This window comes from Vombatus ursinus, unplaced genomic scaffold (assembly GCF_900497805.2).
Source record: "Vombatus ursinus unplaced genomic scaffold, bare-nosed wombat genome assembly UNPS02014781.1, whole genome shotgun sequence".
In the NCBI taxonomy this organism is placed as follows: Eukaryota; Metazoa; Chordata; class Mammalia; order Diprotodontia; family Vombatidae; genus Vombatus; species Vombatus ursinus.
The window spans coordinates 13801123-13818649 of NW_020954559.1; the positions used below are offsets into that span (position 1 = coordinate 13801123).

The window sequence follows — 17527 nt, forward strand, 5'->3', positions numbered from 1 at the left end:
ATAATGTTTTTAAACACATAATACATCTGGGATTGCAAAGGAAACCAATTATATTGACATAAAATTATCAATGTATTGAAAAAAAATTCTAAGACCCTCTGAAATAGATCCACAGACCTTAGGAGTCTTCTGAAACTAGGTTAAAAACCCCTGCTCTAGACTCTAATTCTATATTTCCCAGAAGAGATCCTAAATCCAACTTTTGCAGTTTTGCTGGGCAAACCCAATGAAGAATTCTCAATTCCTTGACCATAAACTTTGAATTCATAGGGTTAGCATTCTAGAGCTGGGAGGGACCTCAGAAGCTGTCTCGTTTTGCACATGTGAAACCCAGGGACACCATACTTGCATCTGCCATTGTATTTAGACTAAGCTGACTTGCCCATAGTCACATAGATCCTTGGACTCCAGAGCCACTTAGCCTGGGTCAATATTTTTTCTCTGCCTGCTTAATATTTGGCCATCATTTTTTGGCTGTTATTAATTCACTGGACTCCTACATTTCCAGATTGTGGTAATGAAAGTTTCTGACCTTGAATCATGTGAAAATCATGCCCCTCTCAAAAGACTTTGCGTCTAAGAGCTACAGAAGTAGGGGATCCATAGTCATTGCTCAAAGGAATAGTCTCATTTACTTGTTTTAATGAGTTAGTAAAATTTAGTCACTCTTTCTTCTTCCCTGTGGAAAATAAAATCACTGTCATGGAAATCTGCCTTATAAGATATTATCTATCTTATTAATTTAAACAGTGTTGTGGGGAAGGATCAGACTAACCCCTGACAGCCTCACTTAATCTCAGCTTTGATGTAGCCTGTGGAATTGCTTCACAGTTGGATAAAGGGGAGCTGTTTCTGTGAGGTACTGCTGGAGAAAGTGTGTAATCAGCAATTAAGCAGTTCCCATAGAACCCCCAGCGGCTGAACTTCCTTTCTGATTTCACAGAGAAGGAGGGGTGGGAAGAGAAGGGGGGTTGGAGAATAAGAGAGAGGGCGTAGAGATAGGAGAGAGGGGGAGAGAACAAAATAGAGGGGATAGAGAATAAGAGGGGATAGAAGAGGGGGAGAACAGGAGAAAAGAGTTAGATAATGAGAGAGTGGGGGAGAATAAGTGAGATGGGAAGAGGATAAAAAAGAGGGGAGGGAATAAGAGAGAGGAGAAAGAAAATAAGATAGGAAAGAATAAGAGAGGGGGAGAGAATAAAAGAGGGAGGAGGGAATAAGAAAAGGGGAGATAATAAGGGGGGAGAGAAGGAGAGAGAAGGGGGTAGAGAATAAGAGATGGGGAAGAATAAGAAGGAAGGGGACAGAATAAGAGAGAGAGGAGAAAGGATGAGACAGAAGAGCATAGAGACTGAGAGGAAAAAGAATGAGAGAGGGAGGAGAATAAGAGAGGGGAGGTAATAAGAGGGAAGAGAATAAGAGAGGGGAGCAGAGAGAGAGAGAATGAATATGAATGAGAATATATCCTTAAGAAGGCTTTTCTTTTGCTGAGAGATGTAGAGATAAGGGTCCTGACGTTTGAGTCTATGATGGCTACGTCCCTCTTCTTACACATAACCCACGCGGTTATTAAAGGCTTGGGAATATGCCAGGGTCATGGCTTCTGATCATTCAGAGACAAAAGCTTCCCTGAGCTGGAAACTGGAATTCCTTTTTTCCAGACACGTGACAACTCACCCTAAGGTGTTTTTAGACATGCATGGCTCTGTGTGTGGTTGGCTAATCCGGACTTGGCATTTTATAGAGGATGAGGTAAAGTTTTCCATTAAATGACAGTGTGTGTGTGTGTTTTCTCTTTTCTCTTCAGATGAAATCATGCACCAGGATATCACTCCCCTCTGTGCCGCTGATATTGAAGACCAACTGAAAAAGCAGTTTGCTTACCTGTCTGGTAAGTGTGGAAAGCCCACATTAGTAATCCGGTGGCCAAATGGGAGATGGGAGGGAGAGAGAGACAGCCTATTTAGACTGTGAGCTCCGCAAGAGCCTTTCTGTATATCCCTAGAGCTTAACACACTGCCTGCTACATAGTAGGTGCTTAATGAATGCTTATTGATTATTAACTATATCAGGTTAAGATATGTGTACCATTGGTTCTTCCAATTCTAACAACTCAATTTATGAATATTCAATCCCCGTGCCTATTTAATTCCCAATCAATCTATTCTGTATCTATGTAACTAGAATTTGTAGCAATGAAAAATGTACTCATCTTTCACTTCTGAAATTTAAGAAAGGAAGAGATCTTGAAACTTAATTCCATTTTGATTAAGTTCTATTATAGAGACTGGGTAAAAGATGCAAACTCTATTTTGCCAGGAGGGGGATGTGTTGGTTCTGTGTCAAGATGGTAGGAAAAATTTTGCCCAGTTGATTGGTGGCAGTGGGAACAAAACACAGAGTGTGCTTCATAGAATATGCTGTCAAAGTAGAGGGTGATTGGGAAAGGAATAAGCATTTATGTAGTGCCTGCTGTGCTAAGCCCTTTACAAATATCTCATTTGATCCTCAGAACAATCCTATGATGTGGCCTTTGTTATCCCCATTTTATAGTTAAGGAATCTGAGACTTGTTATTGACTTGTCCAGTGTCACACAGGTAGTAAGGGTCTGAGGCTGGATTTGAACTCACATGTTCCTAACTCCAGGCCCAGAGCTCTATCCACTGTCCAGTTGCTTTGAAAAGGAAGAGAAGAGAGACATGGGGTTAAAGTAGTTGTCCAATTCGTTCTTTCAGTTCTGTCTTAATTCAGCTTATGAATGTTAAGTCTCCCTAGCTTTCTTTCTGGCAAGGGGACCCAGATTTATCTGAGCAAGGTCAATGGAATCATACATTGAATAATGCTCAACACTATATAACACTTTGAAGTTTGTGTAGCACTTTGCAAATATTATCTCATTTTATCCTCATAACAACCCTGGGAGATGCATTCTATTCAGTTAGTCAACATGCATTGAGTGTCTGCTATGTGCCAGGGACTGTGCTAAGGAGTAGTAATACAGAGAGAGGCAGAAGACAATCCCTGCTCCCAAGAAGTTCAGAGTTTAATGGGTGAGACAATGTGAAAAGAACTATGCACAAATAACATACAGATAGATAAATTGGAGGTCAGCAATAGAAGGATGGTACTCGTGCTAAGGGGGATTGGGGTGCAATGTATAAAAAGTTCAAGAGATGTAATTTCTGGGTAATTAATCATTTTATTAATTATGGCTAGTGAAATTATAACTAGTGTGATGTATAAAAAGCTTGAGAGATATAATTTCTGGGTAATTAATCATTTTGTTAATCATGGTGAGTGAATAATAAAAGGATGGCCATTTGGCCTCCTCTCATAAACCAAAGACCCCTCATGGGGGCCTCTTGATGCTTATATGCCCTTGGAAAATGAATATTCCTAACAGGTGACAATCCACTCTGGTTAAAAATTAATGAGAAAATAAATATGATGATAAAATGTGGTCTTATTCTAATGAGGGACTGGAGGACAGGATTCTGAATATGTTGCTTTTAGTCCCAGACCACTCCCAGCCTTGGGCAACCTAGAAAAAAGATCTACCCTCCCACCCAAGCCTGAGTAAAATGCTGTGGACTTCCCCAGGTGGGTGGGGTCTAAACAAGATTGAGGAGAATGTTTAATCCTATCTCATTATCAGCCCTATTCTGCAGAGGCTGATTTGACCCAGTAGAAAATGAGGAAATAGAAAGGGAAAAAATCTTAAGTCTCTCCAATATTAACAATTATTTAATAATCATTCCTTTCAAGGGTAAGTCTTCTGGTAGAAGAGAGACTTTAGGTTTGACTTTAAGGAAGCCAAGAGGGAGAGAAGGAAGAGAATTCTCAGCATGGGGAACAGCCAGTGAAACTGTCTTGAGTTGAGAGAGCATTTTGTTTTAGGAGCTGCAAAGAGGTCATTGTCACTGGATTGTGCAGATGACAGAGTGTGTGTGGAGAGGGATAAGGTATAAAAAGACTGAAAAGCTAGGAAGGGACCAGGTTGTAAAAGGCTTTAAAAGTCAAACAGAAGATTTTATTTGAACTTCAGGGTGAAAGTGAATCTCTGGAGCTAACTGAATAGGGGGATAATATGGTTATGTTGCGGTCTAGGGGCACTGGGAGCCCTGAAATGCAAGCATATAGGGTAGGAGTCTGCCTCAAAAGAATTCGACCACTCAAGCCTTCTTTCAATCCAAGTAGTGAGTTTATTAAGATACCAGTTGGGGTGGACAAGATTCCTAGTGAGTGTGCATTATTTGTGATGCCAGTACAAGTGGGCCAGATTTTAAGAATCTTCTAATTTGATGAGGATAAAAATTGGTACTTTTATACAGAAAAAGACTGTGAGAAAATCTGGATGGGATTAATGAGTGTCAAATAAGCTAATTAAGTAATCAAGATGGGCTGAGGTGGGCCGGATGCTTTGGGCAAAGGCACCAATGATCCTGGCTACTGAAAAGTATGGGAAAATTCAGGGACTGGATTGCTTTCAAAAACATGGTCTTTTCCTTTTAGGAGTTCAGATTGAATCCCATTCACCATCAGTTAGAACTGAGCCTTAGAGAGATTAATTTGGCAACTGAGTAGAGGACGAGGAGAGACTTGAGGTAAGACTGTCAACCAGCAGGCTATTGCAATAGTCCAGATGTGATGGCCTAGACTAGAGTGATGCCAGTGTCAGAGAAGAGAAGGGTGTTGGTATATAAGAGATGCTACAAAGGTAAAAATCAGCAGGGCTTAATAATAGAATAGATATTGGAGGTGAGAGAAAGTGTTGAGTCTAGAAAGAAACTTAGGTTTTGAGCTTGATTAACTGGGGAATGGTCATACTTTCAACTCTAATAGGGAAATTAGGAAGGGTGTGAGGGAAAGATAATGAGTTCCACTTGAGACATATAGAGGTTAAGATGTTTACAGGACATTTAGTCAGATGGAGATGCAGAACTGGAGTTTAAGAGAGAGGTTAGGGCTGGATAATCCCTATTTTATATTTAAGGAAATTGAGGCAGAGATTAAGTAACTTGCATAGAATCACACAGCTAGCAAGTTTCTGAAAGGGGATTTGAACTTAAGTCTTCCTAACTCTAGATCCAGTGCTCTCTTGATTATACTGCCCAGAGGCAAGGCTTTCAATGGTCATCTGGTCTAGTCCCTGCACCATTTTTAAGATGAAGAAAACAAGGTCCAGAGAGGTTAAGTAACCTAAGTAAGGTAATACAGGTAGGGTTGTGATTTAAAACTAAATTAAAAACTAATACAAATCCATGTTCTTTCCATTGCACCACGCTGCCTGGTTTCTGCCCGGTAAAAGGATTCAGTCTAGGGGACAACTGCTGAAGCCAGAAGAAAAGTGAGAAGAAAAAAAAAAGATCATACCACCATGGATAGATACTCTTAGTTCCTGATTCAGATCCCATTGGGTGCATAGAAAGCACCTGAAGTGTTGCATTTCTTTCCTTGTGGATGGTTTCTTACTGTTGTCCTTTTTACCTTTTCCCTCCCAGGTAGGGCCGATAACTCTTGAACTGGGAGCTGATCCATTCTTCCACCTTCTCTTCCTCCCCCTCTTCCATCCCACTTACTAGATATTAGATTCGTGTAACTAGTAGAGACCTGCAGCCGCCATTGTTACATAGTTGCTCTTGTTTATATCAAGGAGTGGGTCATGTTATGATCTCTTGTTTCCCAGCCTCTAGGAAAATGTTCCTGCAATGAGGTTTTAAACGCCCTTCATTAGCAGAACACAACGAGAATATCTTCACTAACAGCTCTGGTAGATGATTGTTATGTATTGCTGTTTTAGCTAGACTGGTCCATCTGCCAAGAGTAAATTAGAAAAATAACCTTTCCTGTCATTGATAGAGGATTGAGGGCTGAGTTGTAATTGTTTCAGCAGCTCGGGCTTCTGCCTTCTCTCTTTTATCACCTTTACTGATTCTATTTTCCTTTGCCAACAGATTGAGGCCCTTCCTGCCCAGAACCCAATTTTTACCCCAAACTAGAATACTTTGGGGCTTACCATTTTTCCCTTCACTATAAAGCCTTCCTAAGACTTAACTGTTTTTGCCTGGTTAGTACTTCTTTAAAGTGACCTGCCATTATTCATAATACTTTTAGGTGATTTTTGTTGTTCGGTCGTTTTAGTCACGTCTGACTCTTCATGACCCTACTTTGGGTTTTCTTTGCAAATATACTGGAGGAGTCTGCCATTTCCTTCTCCAGCTCATTTTACAGATGAGGAAACTAAGGCAAATAGGATTAAGTGACTTGCCAGGAGTCACACAGCTAGTAAGTGTCTGAGGCCAGATTGGAACACAGGTCTTCCTGACTCCAGGCCAGTGCTCTATCCACTGCACCACCTAGCTGTGCATAAGTAAAAATTTAGAATTAAGTCTTAGAGGACCTATGTGCGGGCCCTTTGAGATCCAGAGGGACCTGAGATGAAGAAGCAATAGGCCAGCAATGTCAAACCACAAGCTGTGGTAAATATATTTGAAGGGCCCTATTGATTTATAGAAGAGAATCCAAAAGCCCCCCCCAAAAAAAATGTAAGGCAAAAAAGTGGTCCCTTTCAGGAATATGTTTGTCTAGAGATAAAAACACTTTAATTAGTATTCAGACACTTGAAATGGCACCAATCCACTCATTTCTATCTCTGTCAATGACAAGATAATAGAGAATGAGTGAGTTTATAAGGGGGGGGGGGGAAGCTTTAACCACATGTATCAGTGATGTTATCATAGTGGAAAGAGATCTCATTCAAAATCAGGAGGACCTGAGTTCAAATCTGAGCTGTGACACATCTTGGCAGGGTGACCTTGTCCAAGCCACTTAACTTCTCCAGAGCCCAAGCAGTCTCTAAGACTATTTGTAAAACAGTTGCCGATCTGCTTTTGTGAGACTTGGAGAGCTGTAATATCCAAGTTTTCCTTCTCAGTTTCCTCAATTTCACTAGCTGTAAAATGAGTATAATAACAGTACCCTACCTCCCAATGTTGTTGTGAAAATCAAATGCAGTCATAACTGTAAAGTGCTTAGCACAGAGCATGGAACATAGTTGGTGCTATCCAAATGTTCATTATTATTGTTGTTGTTATTGTTATAAATGCAAGGAACAACGGCATTTCACCAGTCTTCAGCACAGTGGCTCTCTGTAAGGGCAGTTTGCATAGTTCAACCAGAGCTTTGACAATTGCACTCTTATGTTACATCCAATTTCTGTGCAGATGCCATTAAGTCCTAGTGTTTTCTGTACATATGGTTTATTAAAAGTGAACTTAGTACCTCATGAGAATGAAGTCAAAAGCATTTATTAAGTGCTTACTGTGTGCCAAACACTGACACTTTTTCTCTGAAAAAAAATTTGTATATGTGTGTGTACACACACACACACACACACACACACGCATGCACACACACTTTCCTTATAATGACTGCTTTTATTTTCTCACTTGGCCATGCCAGGGTTTTCCAATCTAGTTTCACATCTGTTTGATCTACAGAAGACATTTTTTTTCCTAAGCTTTTTCAATCAGTCTTTAGGTCATCAGCCTTAGAATATTTTTGAGCATCTGCTTTCTGTTACTGTGACAGCTGTTTGAAGGTGACTGACCCATGAATACTCCACTTCCCAATTCCTACCCACTGTTAAGAACAAAATACAACAGATTCTCTTTCCATATGAGTCTTTAAAATGTTTTAGGAAACAAAGTCTTGTTTGAGACCATTACTTTCACATCTTGTCACAGTAAGATTACTCCAATGTGATGCTATTGGTTATCAATCAATCTGCCATTGTTACTACTTTAATTCCATTTTTGCGCAACTTTTTTCAATAATTCAATAATTTCAATAATTACTTATTAGGCACCTACTTTACTGGGTTCCAGAACTCTGAGAAAGGCACAAAAAAGAAAGGACTTTTAAAAAGGTCCACAAATAATTATAATGCAAAGTATTTAAGGTGCAAGACAAGGTACTATGAAGGATAAGAGCAGATAGAAGTTGATTACTTTGGGATAAAGGGATCCAAGAATCAATCAATCAATCAATCTTCATTGGCCACCCATTGTTTGCCAGGCAGGCTTTGTAGAGGTGAAATCTGAAGCTTGGGTAGAATTTCAGTAGACTGTAATGGAAGAGTCGGGCAGAGAGGAGGAGGAAGGGCATTTTGGACATAAAGCTAATAACGATCTCAGTGTGGTTAGAACACATAATATATGCTGAGGAACAGTGAGAAATAAGCCTGTGAATGAGATTGGAGCCAGACTATGATGAACTTTGATAACTAGTCTAAGAGGTTTCAATTGGGAGTCACTGAAGGCTTTTGAGCTATGGAGATGCATAACTCAGATCACAAATTACAAATATTACTAACTAGCATAATTGTGTAGCTTCTCCAATCTTGCTAACCATTTCCAGCCTACTTGTTGGTTAGATGGTCATGGGATTGTAGCATTTAGGGACAGGACGTAAAAAAACAGACTAAATTTCGAAACTAAGTCTTCTAATTCCAATTACAGACCTCTGTGAACAGTATGGCCCTATTGCATATTTTTATTATTTTTCTTTCAATTTTCACCTAGACATTTCCTTGGTCCATGAGATTTTAAAGCTATATTGTTATCTCCATCCCTCACCACTGTCTGCACGCCTTCTTCCTGTTCATTACGTATGTAGCCTAAAACTGCTTGTTCTTTTTAATAACACAATCAGATTCTTTTCAGATTGTCATTTCCATAGAGAGCTGTCAGGTTCTATAGTGTAAACTTGGTAATACTTTATTAAATGTGCTTGTCTATTTTTTTTAATCCCCCTAGGGAGTTCCATCCTGCTGGTTAATTCATCTCTGAGATTTGTTTCTGGCTATCACAGACAAGATAAAGTACAAATTACTTTGTCCACAGACATGACATTTAATTTCTCAAGTTACTCTGCTTTGTAGTGTTTTTCTGTGGCCTAGATCACGATAGTATAAGGACATAATGATTTCATTATACAATGAGAATCCTTGTTTTGTTGGGAGAAAAGAATCTAGCATGGAAACTCTGTGAAGGTGGTGACTACCTTATCTGAATAAGCAGATTTTTTCCAACAAGCACCCTGCTCTGTACACAGGAGCCATTTAACAGATATTTGATTAATTGTATAGAATACCATAGACTTTCCCTTAAGGAGAAAGGCCTGCTGGGTTTGTTACCCCAAATAAACATCTTTACTTGGGAAGAAAAATGTCATAGAGTTTCCTTTTTATGTGGAGAGATGTACTATATGTCACAATCTGTGCAAAGGTAGGAGAGTCAGAATGGCTACAACCTTTGTGAGACACAGGGAAGTGGCTTACAATGAGATTTGAATATGTCTATTCAAGATGCTACCAAAATGTAATGAGATTTTTTTAAAAACTCACATTCCAAGTCTTGTATATCCCAATGAATGTTGGCCCCTTCAAATGGCTCACCTTAGGTAGCTAGACATTTATTCCAGTGGTACAGCCACTGAACTAAACACTTTAAAAAATTCACATTTTGAGGGGCAGCTAGGTGGCACAGTGGATAGAGCTCTGGCCTTGGAGTCAGGAGGACCTGAGTTCAAATCTGGCCTCAGACACTTACTAGCTGCATGACCTTAGGCAAGTCACTTAATCCTGATTGCCTCACAAAAAAAAAATTCATATTTTGAAAATATGGTCAAAACAGTGACCAACAAGGATCCTAGACAACCATGATCCCAGACCACCAACGATAAAACATGCAACCCATCTCCTGTCTGAGGTGATAGACTGAGGATACAGATTGAGTTATAGATTTTTTTGGACATGGCCAATTTGGGAATTTATTTTGCTTGACTATGTAGATTTGTTACAAGGATTTTGTTTTTCTTCACTTTTTTCCCAAAGTGAGGAGGGATGTGAGAGGAAGGGAAAATAGATTTTTGTTTTGTTTTATTCAACTAGGTTATAAGTTATACAAGACAGTCTCATTGCTTAATGTTCAGGTTTTATTTTTTACTTAGCATGATGATAATAGTGATATTTGAAAGTACTTTAAGATTGGCAGAGTGCTTTACATCTGATCCCCACAATAACCCTATGAGGTAGGTGCTCCATGTATTATGACTCCCAATTTTCAGATGAAGACATTTCATATAGTGTCCCAGAGAAGTGTCTCATATAGTGTCATACAGCCACTAAGTATCAGAAGTAAGATTTGAACTTGGATCTTCCTGACTCCAAGCCCAGCTTTCTATCCTCTATGTATACTACCTCACTTTATTCACTAGGCTGGACTTCAATTGGCCTTTGCCTGTTTTTTAAATATTAAATCCACATTCAAAGAATAATATCTAGTTGCGGGGGGTGGGGGAAGATGTGCATGTAGAACAGCTAGGTGGTGCAACGGATAGAATTCTGAGCCTGGAGTGTGGAACACCTGACTTCCCATCCTCCCTCAGACGTTTAACTTACTGTGTTTCCCTGGGCAAGTCAATTAAACTGTCTACCTCAGTTTACTCCTCTGTAAAATGGAGATAATAATAGCACCTACCTTCCAGGATTGTTGTGATAATAAAATCAAATAATATTTTTAAACTTTAACACATAATATAAATGCTAGTTGTTACTTTTTAAGAGAATAATACTTTAAACATCAATGAATCACATTCAGTGAATACTCTACAATTCAAAGGAGATATAAAAATTGTTTGGGGTTTTTTTTAAGGACGTAGTTTCTGTCCTTGAGGAGCTTAAGCTCTATTAGGAGGAATATAGCATATGATCAGATTAGAATAAACTAGAAAATAAAGGTGAAAGAGGCAAAGAAGAGAACCAGGTAAAGCATTTTGGGGAAATGAGAGGAAGCAAACACTTTTTGCTTCAATGATAGAAGTTCTAAAGGAAGGTTCAAAGGAGAAAGAAAAGGTCTGGATTTATGATTTCATTCATATAGGGAACTCTCAGGCAACGAAACTCTCCATCAATGCAGGTTGGCACCTTCTCCACAATTAACAGCCTTAGAGAATGGCTTAGACCAACTATGCAAAAGAAAGGTTTCAGAAAAGTATTCTCTTACAAGAAATGATGATTAGGATGCTCTCAGAAAACCCTAGAAAGACTTACTTGAACTGATGCAAAGTGAAATGAACAGAACCAAGAGAACGTTGTATGCAGTAACAGCAATATTGTTCAATGATCAACTGTGAATGATTTAGCTAATCTCAGCAATACCATGATCGAAGGCAGTTTCAAAGGATTTATGATGAAAAATGCTATCCATCTCCAGAGAAAGAACTAATAGAGTCTGAATACAAATTGAGGCACACTTTTTCTTTACTTTCTTTATTTTTCTTGAATTTTTTTTGGTCTACGTTTTCTTTTATAACATGAGTAATATCGAAATTGTTTTTCTTGTTGTTCATCCTTCATTCTTAAAGAGGACTTATGTTTTACATGACTCCACATATATAACTTATATCAAATCACTTGCCTTCTTAATGGTGGGGGGGCTAGGGAGGGAGGGAGAGAATTTTGAACTAAAAATTTTTTTTGAAAACAAATGTTAAAGATTGTTTTTGCATGTAATTGCCGGGGTGAAATAAAATACTAAATCATCTGAAAATATTCTAAGCAATGGGATCTCCATTACAACAAGTACCATCTCCTTAATATTGACTGTTTTGTCAGACAAAACTATTTAGATACATTTGGATATTATAATAATAATAGCTATAATTTATATAATACTTTAAAGTTTATAAAACACTTTACAAACATGATCTCATTTTATCCTCATATTAACCTTATTAGGGAGGTGCTATTATTATCTCCATTTTACAGCTAAGTACACTGAGGCAGACAGTGGTTAGGTGACTAGCCCAAGGTTCCACAGCTAGTAAGAGTCTGAAGTTGGATTTGCACTCAGGTCCTCCTGACTCTAAGCACTCTATCTACTGTGTCATCCAGCTGCCTCATGCTTGTTCAGTTTTGTTCCAAACATACTTCCTACAGTCACAAGAAAATAAGCCAAGAGTATTCAATGGAGACTGTCTTGCATTTTCCTTTAAACTGTATGTTAATATGAATTAGAAGTCATCTAGTCCAATCCTCTCATTTTAAAGATGAGGTGTCAAGAAGGAGTAATGGCTTCCCAAGATCATATGGTTGATCTACGTGTTAGAACCAGCATTCGAACCCAGGTCCTCTGACTGAAAACCTAGCATTCATTCCACTTCCCTATAGGTTTCATCTCTATGGCAAATTATTTCCAGAGTCGTCTCATAGGAGAAGTTCTTAACCTTTAGTGTGTCATGGACTCCATTGGCAGTTTTGTGAAGTCTGTGGACCCCTTCTCAGAAGAATTTTAAATTCTTAGTATAAAAAGCATAGGATTACAAAGGAAACCAATGAAATTGAAATAAAAATGAATTTTTTTTTCCTATCCAAGTTAAGGAATCCTATCCACAAATCCCTTGGTAGGTAAGTGGACCCCAAGTTGAGAACCCTTCATCTTTAGCATAATGCCTAGTGAATTTATTGGGCTGCCATGAAAGGCAGTTTCAGAAAGGTATAATTTCTCCCAAGATTACACAATAATTTGTAAGACAGCAATTATTTGGATGTTTAAGTTGGGAAATGTTTGTCCATTCTTTTTATGGACATACCCCTAGAGTCACAAGAAATAAGCAGACAAATTAAAAAGCAGCTGTGGTGTGGTGGGAAGAAATGAGTGTGGAGTTAGTGACTTTAGTGAATTCAAATCTCACTAAGTGTATGACCTTAGCAAATTGGAATACCTCTCTTCCTCATGTATAAAATGAAGATAATAATATTGAAACTGCCTACCTTAAATATCATTGGGAGAATTTTTGGGAGATGTTTATGTAAACTATAGAGGACTATACACATGTTGGATGCAATTATCATTCTTTTTTTAAAAAAAAATTTATTTTCCCCCAGTTACATGTACAGACAATTTTTAACATTTACTTTTTCTAACAAATTTTGAGTTCCAATTTTTTTTCCTTCCCCACCTTATTTCCCCCCTCCTTGAGATAGTAAGCAATTTTATATGGATCATATATGTTTAGTCATGCAACATATATTACCATATTGGTCATGTTGTAAAAGATGACAGAGACCCAAAGGGGAAAAAATACAAAAAAATACAGAAAGTGAAAAATGATATACTTCCATCAACATTCAGACTCTACCAGTTCTTTCTCTGGAGGTGGATAGCATTTTTCATCATGAGTCCTTCGAAATTGTCTTGTATCATTGTATTACTGAGAAACAGCTAAGTCATTCACAGTTGATCATCATACAATATTGCCGCAATATTATGCTGCAGTGTATGATGTTCTCCTGGTTCTTCTGGCTTCACTTTGCATCAGTTCATGCAAGTCTTTCCAGGTTTTTCTGAAATCTGCCTGCTTATCATTTGTTATAGCACAGTAGTATTCCATCACATTCATATACCACAACTTGTTCAGCCATTCCCCAATTGATGAGCATTCCCTCAATTTCCAATTCTTTATCACTGCAAAAAGAGCTGCTATAAATATTTTTGTACATGTGGGTCCTTTCCTCTTTTCTTGGCTCTCTTTGGGATACAGACCTAGTAATGGTATGTAATTATCATTCTTAAGGGCTTTTCTAAGTCTCTCTAAAAATTATGAGACTTGGGAGAATTGTTGGAAGATGTTACTGTAATGTTACTGTAACCTATATATAATGCAAATTATATACATGTTGTAAATTATCATTCTTATAATCAAATGGCCTTTTCTAAGTCTATCTAAAATGTCCCCTACTCATCAGCTTCTCTGTTACCCAAACTGCATGTGATGCTTTGAGGAGGACAAAAATTAATTTAATAGAAGAAATGTAAAACACAATTTGAACATCTGTAGAAAACATAGTGTTTTTGTTGATAGTAGAAAGTGTCACTTGGTTGGAAAATTCCTTGTAGTTAGGAGAATGAAACTAAAGCTTTCTGTCTTAGTTATAGGATCTGGGTGTAGAAGTTTAAGTTGGAGTTTAAGGAAAAGATAGAGCAGAATCCTTGTTTGCATTAAAAGAAAAAAAATCCCTTGTGCTCTCAATGGATGAGTTATACATCATCTGCCATTCAGGCCATAGAAATTGGTCGACATTCCCTAAAATTATTGTTTTGCAAATAAGAATGACAAAACTTTGAAGGGATTATCTCAGAATTGTTCAAGAATTCTTTAAGCATTGTTTGGCATTAACTTTGCAAAGAACCGATGAAGTAAATGCTTTATTTTGCCATGTCAACAAGACTGTTTAAAGAGAACATTTGGCTTGTGACATGACTTTTCACCTAAAGAGTGTGTTGTGGTGGAAAATGCATTAGATTCTGGAGGCCAAGAATCTGACTTGAGTGCCCATCTCTTTTCTTTACTATCTGTTTACCCTGGAGCAAATCACTAAAGATCTCTGAACCATATTGTTTTCATTTACAAAATGAGGGGATCTGGCTTGTTGATCTCTAGCATTTCTTTCAGCTCTTCAGTCCTCTGGTCCTTGCAGCAAAGACTGTTTTTACCATTTTTGAAAACCTATTAGGCACTTCAAGTTCTTAACAAAATTAGTTAGATAAACAAAACTTCTGACATCAAGTCCAAAAAGTACTAGTCACAAATGGAAATATTATTGGAAGGATGAGTATATCAGGGAGATCTTGTATTAATTTGACTTTGCCAGTGAACATGACTAAGATTATTGAACATGAGTCTTGGTTTGAAAGTGTGTTGAGGGTCACCCACTCATGGAGTGTGAGCATGCTCACTGTCACTTTGCTAAGAAGACACAGGAAACTTGGCAGTTGACTTGCTGAGACTCAGGAAAACAAACAATTATGGGAGGATATGTGTCCCTGTGATCTATAATAGAAAGTTGACCAACCAGCCTGTACTCTTGTACTTCTTCTTAGCCTTTAGAAGATAGACCAATATGCAGCAGGGCAGACCTGGTCCCATCTGGAAGGTAACCCATCTCATCCTTCAGGACTCAAAATAGCTGCCTTGGGGCATAGGTACATGGAAGATGCATGTGCTTGCATGCAGCCTGAGAAGTAGGGGAGGGATTGAGAAAGTGAACTTTCCTGTCTCAAGAAATGGTAGGAGTTGGATGCTGAAAGATTTCCTGAAGAAGCATATGGCAGAAGTAGACATGAACATGCCCACTAAGTCTCAAGAGAGGACAAGTGTAAGAGTTCCTAGGTTTTACAATTTGGTCACCAGCCTTCTAAAAGCAGGTTTTTCCTTAACCAGATGCTTCTTGGAGAAAGATGAGGATTGCCAAGGTGATCCCAGAAGCCACATTACAAAAGGGCTGTGGAAGAGACTTGGATCTTTCTTCTTTCAGCTATTACTACAAGTAAATCAGACAAAACAGGTTCAAAAGGATTGGGATTGCTTGTTTAGTCCCCCAGATATTCTTATCTTCTGAGGAAGGTGGTATTGAGTCTTGGAAGGACTGTAAGACTGTATGAAAAGGCCTAACCAGAATTTCAAAGGATTGCCCCAACAGCAACCCCTAAGTTCACTTCCTTCCTGGAGGAACTGATGGGCTGTTCAATGTTTTACATTTTTTTCTCTCTGTTTATCAGTTCCTATGAGTCTGTCATGTCTTTTACATTTTCTCCGGAGTAAAATATAGGTTGCCCCATACGTGACTTAAACATGTTACCCTGAATGCGGTATTTAAGGTACTCATTCACAAACATTTAGGGAAACTTGGACATGACCTCTTACTCTGAGTATATTACAATATTTTCCTAGGGTGATTTCTAAGTGGAGGCAATGAAACAAAGAGAGAAATCAATCGTCTTGGCATCAGTCCGCAGAAGTGGACTCAGTTCATGTGAGTCCAAAACTTTAGGAGGCCCTAAGCTACAAATTATACCAAAAATATATATATAACTCTGCAAGTTGTCTGCTTATTAAAGCCTTTCTACCATCCATAGACAAAGTCATTTGGGAGAGAGATGCCCAAAGCTCATGATCTATCAGAAGCACTCTAGCTATGTAAATAATATTGCAGAATGAAAGCTGTGACTATGAAAAGGCCATGGAAAGGCAGAACCCTGCTATGGCCTCTCTAGGCTAAGTATTTCTCCTGAATTCATTTGCTTTCCTTGATGAAATAAACACCTAAGAGCACCTTGAAACATTCATTCATTTGCAAAATAAAATGGACAAATGTACAGATGAAGTATTACTTAGATTTTGTGCAGGTCAAAGGGGACTGGTGTTCCAAGGAAGGACAAAACAAGGAATTGTAAGTGAAGAATCAGTCAAAGCACTTAAATTCTAGAATATTCCAGTGCTTAGCACAATGCGTAGCATATAGTAAATGCTTATTAAATGGCAGACTGAATAAGAATATTTACCGTTTCTTTTCCAATTAGTTAGGAATGTAATGATTAGGCCCCAAAATGTTGCCTGTTACAAATGTTACATTTAGACTCTGGTTGGAGAGTAAATCAACATATAATAATGAATTAGGGAAATGATAGTAAGAATGATAGCATTAATATAATACTTTATGGTTTGTAGTGTACGATAAACATTATCTTCTCAAAGGTGATTTTGGAATTTCAACAGTTGGGAGGAAAAATCTGGAAGCCTGAGCCATCTGGTTGTCATTTTCTGCAATTAGATACCCAATTGTCTCTTTCACATTGACTCTATTTCCACAGGTTAAGGAGTCTGTCCTTTTAATGGTACAGTTATCCCTTCTACATCATGACTTTCCCCATAGCAATTTTGATATATTGCAGGTTGGCATAAGAAATTAAATGGGAATTTTTTGGGAGTTTTTGCGGAAACCACAAGCAACACATGGCCAGTAGATGACACAAAAAAGGTTTAGAAACTCAGAAATGCATAAAATGTATTTATAGTATTGTATAATATCAACATATTTTATCTTTTAATACCATAATAATTCAGACTTCTTCTCTGTTATGAGGGGAGGGCCAAAAAATTTAATGTAGATTTTCTAGATCACACAGGTGCAGGGCCCCTAACCCCCATGATGTGCAAGAGATAACTGTAATGGATCTATAGAGTTTTAACCAAATTCTAAGGCCCCTTCCAACTTCAGTATTCTATGATCCCTTAAATGAATTGAAAATTATTTTATGTTTCTTTTCCTGTCTTGTTTCATAAAGTCCTCTTGCCAGAAGGACTTGCCTCACTCAGACTTTTTTATACTTTTCTAACCTTCATGTGACCTTAGATGCTAGGGAACCAGGTCAATTGGTAGTTGAGCCAAGGTATCTGAAAATACACATAATATAAAATCAATCAGGTCCACCAAAAATTCTGCATAAATAAGAGGATCCTTTCCTATTGTGATTCATTACTTGGCACAATATACAGTGGGAGAATACAATGGCTTCATGATGTCCCATTTTTTCATACTGACATGAGGCTATTATTAATTCAAGTTTTTATATGCAGTGATTAATTATTCTGCATCCAGCAGATACTTTTCTTTCAATAAAA

At 38.1% G+C, this 17527-nt stretch overlaps 1 protein-coding gene across 8 annotated transcripts in view; it reads left to right on the forward strand.

Moving 5' to 3' along the window:
- Positions 1 to 17527, forward strand: part of LOC114046234 (guanine nucleotide exchange factor DBS-like) — a 366695-nt gene that overhangs the window by 228400 nt on the left and 120768 nt on the right. For all 8 annotated transcript variants that reach the window (XM_027866483.1, XM_027866484.1, XM_027866477.1 and 5 more), the window contains one exon: positions 1808 to 1891. In XM_027866483.1, the coding sequence (XP_027722284.1) occupies positions 1808 to 1891 (84 nt within the window). The remainder of the gene's footprint in view (positions 1 to 1807; positions 1892 to 17527) is intronic.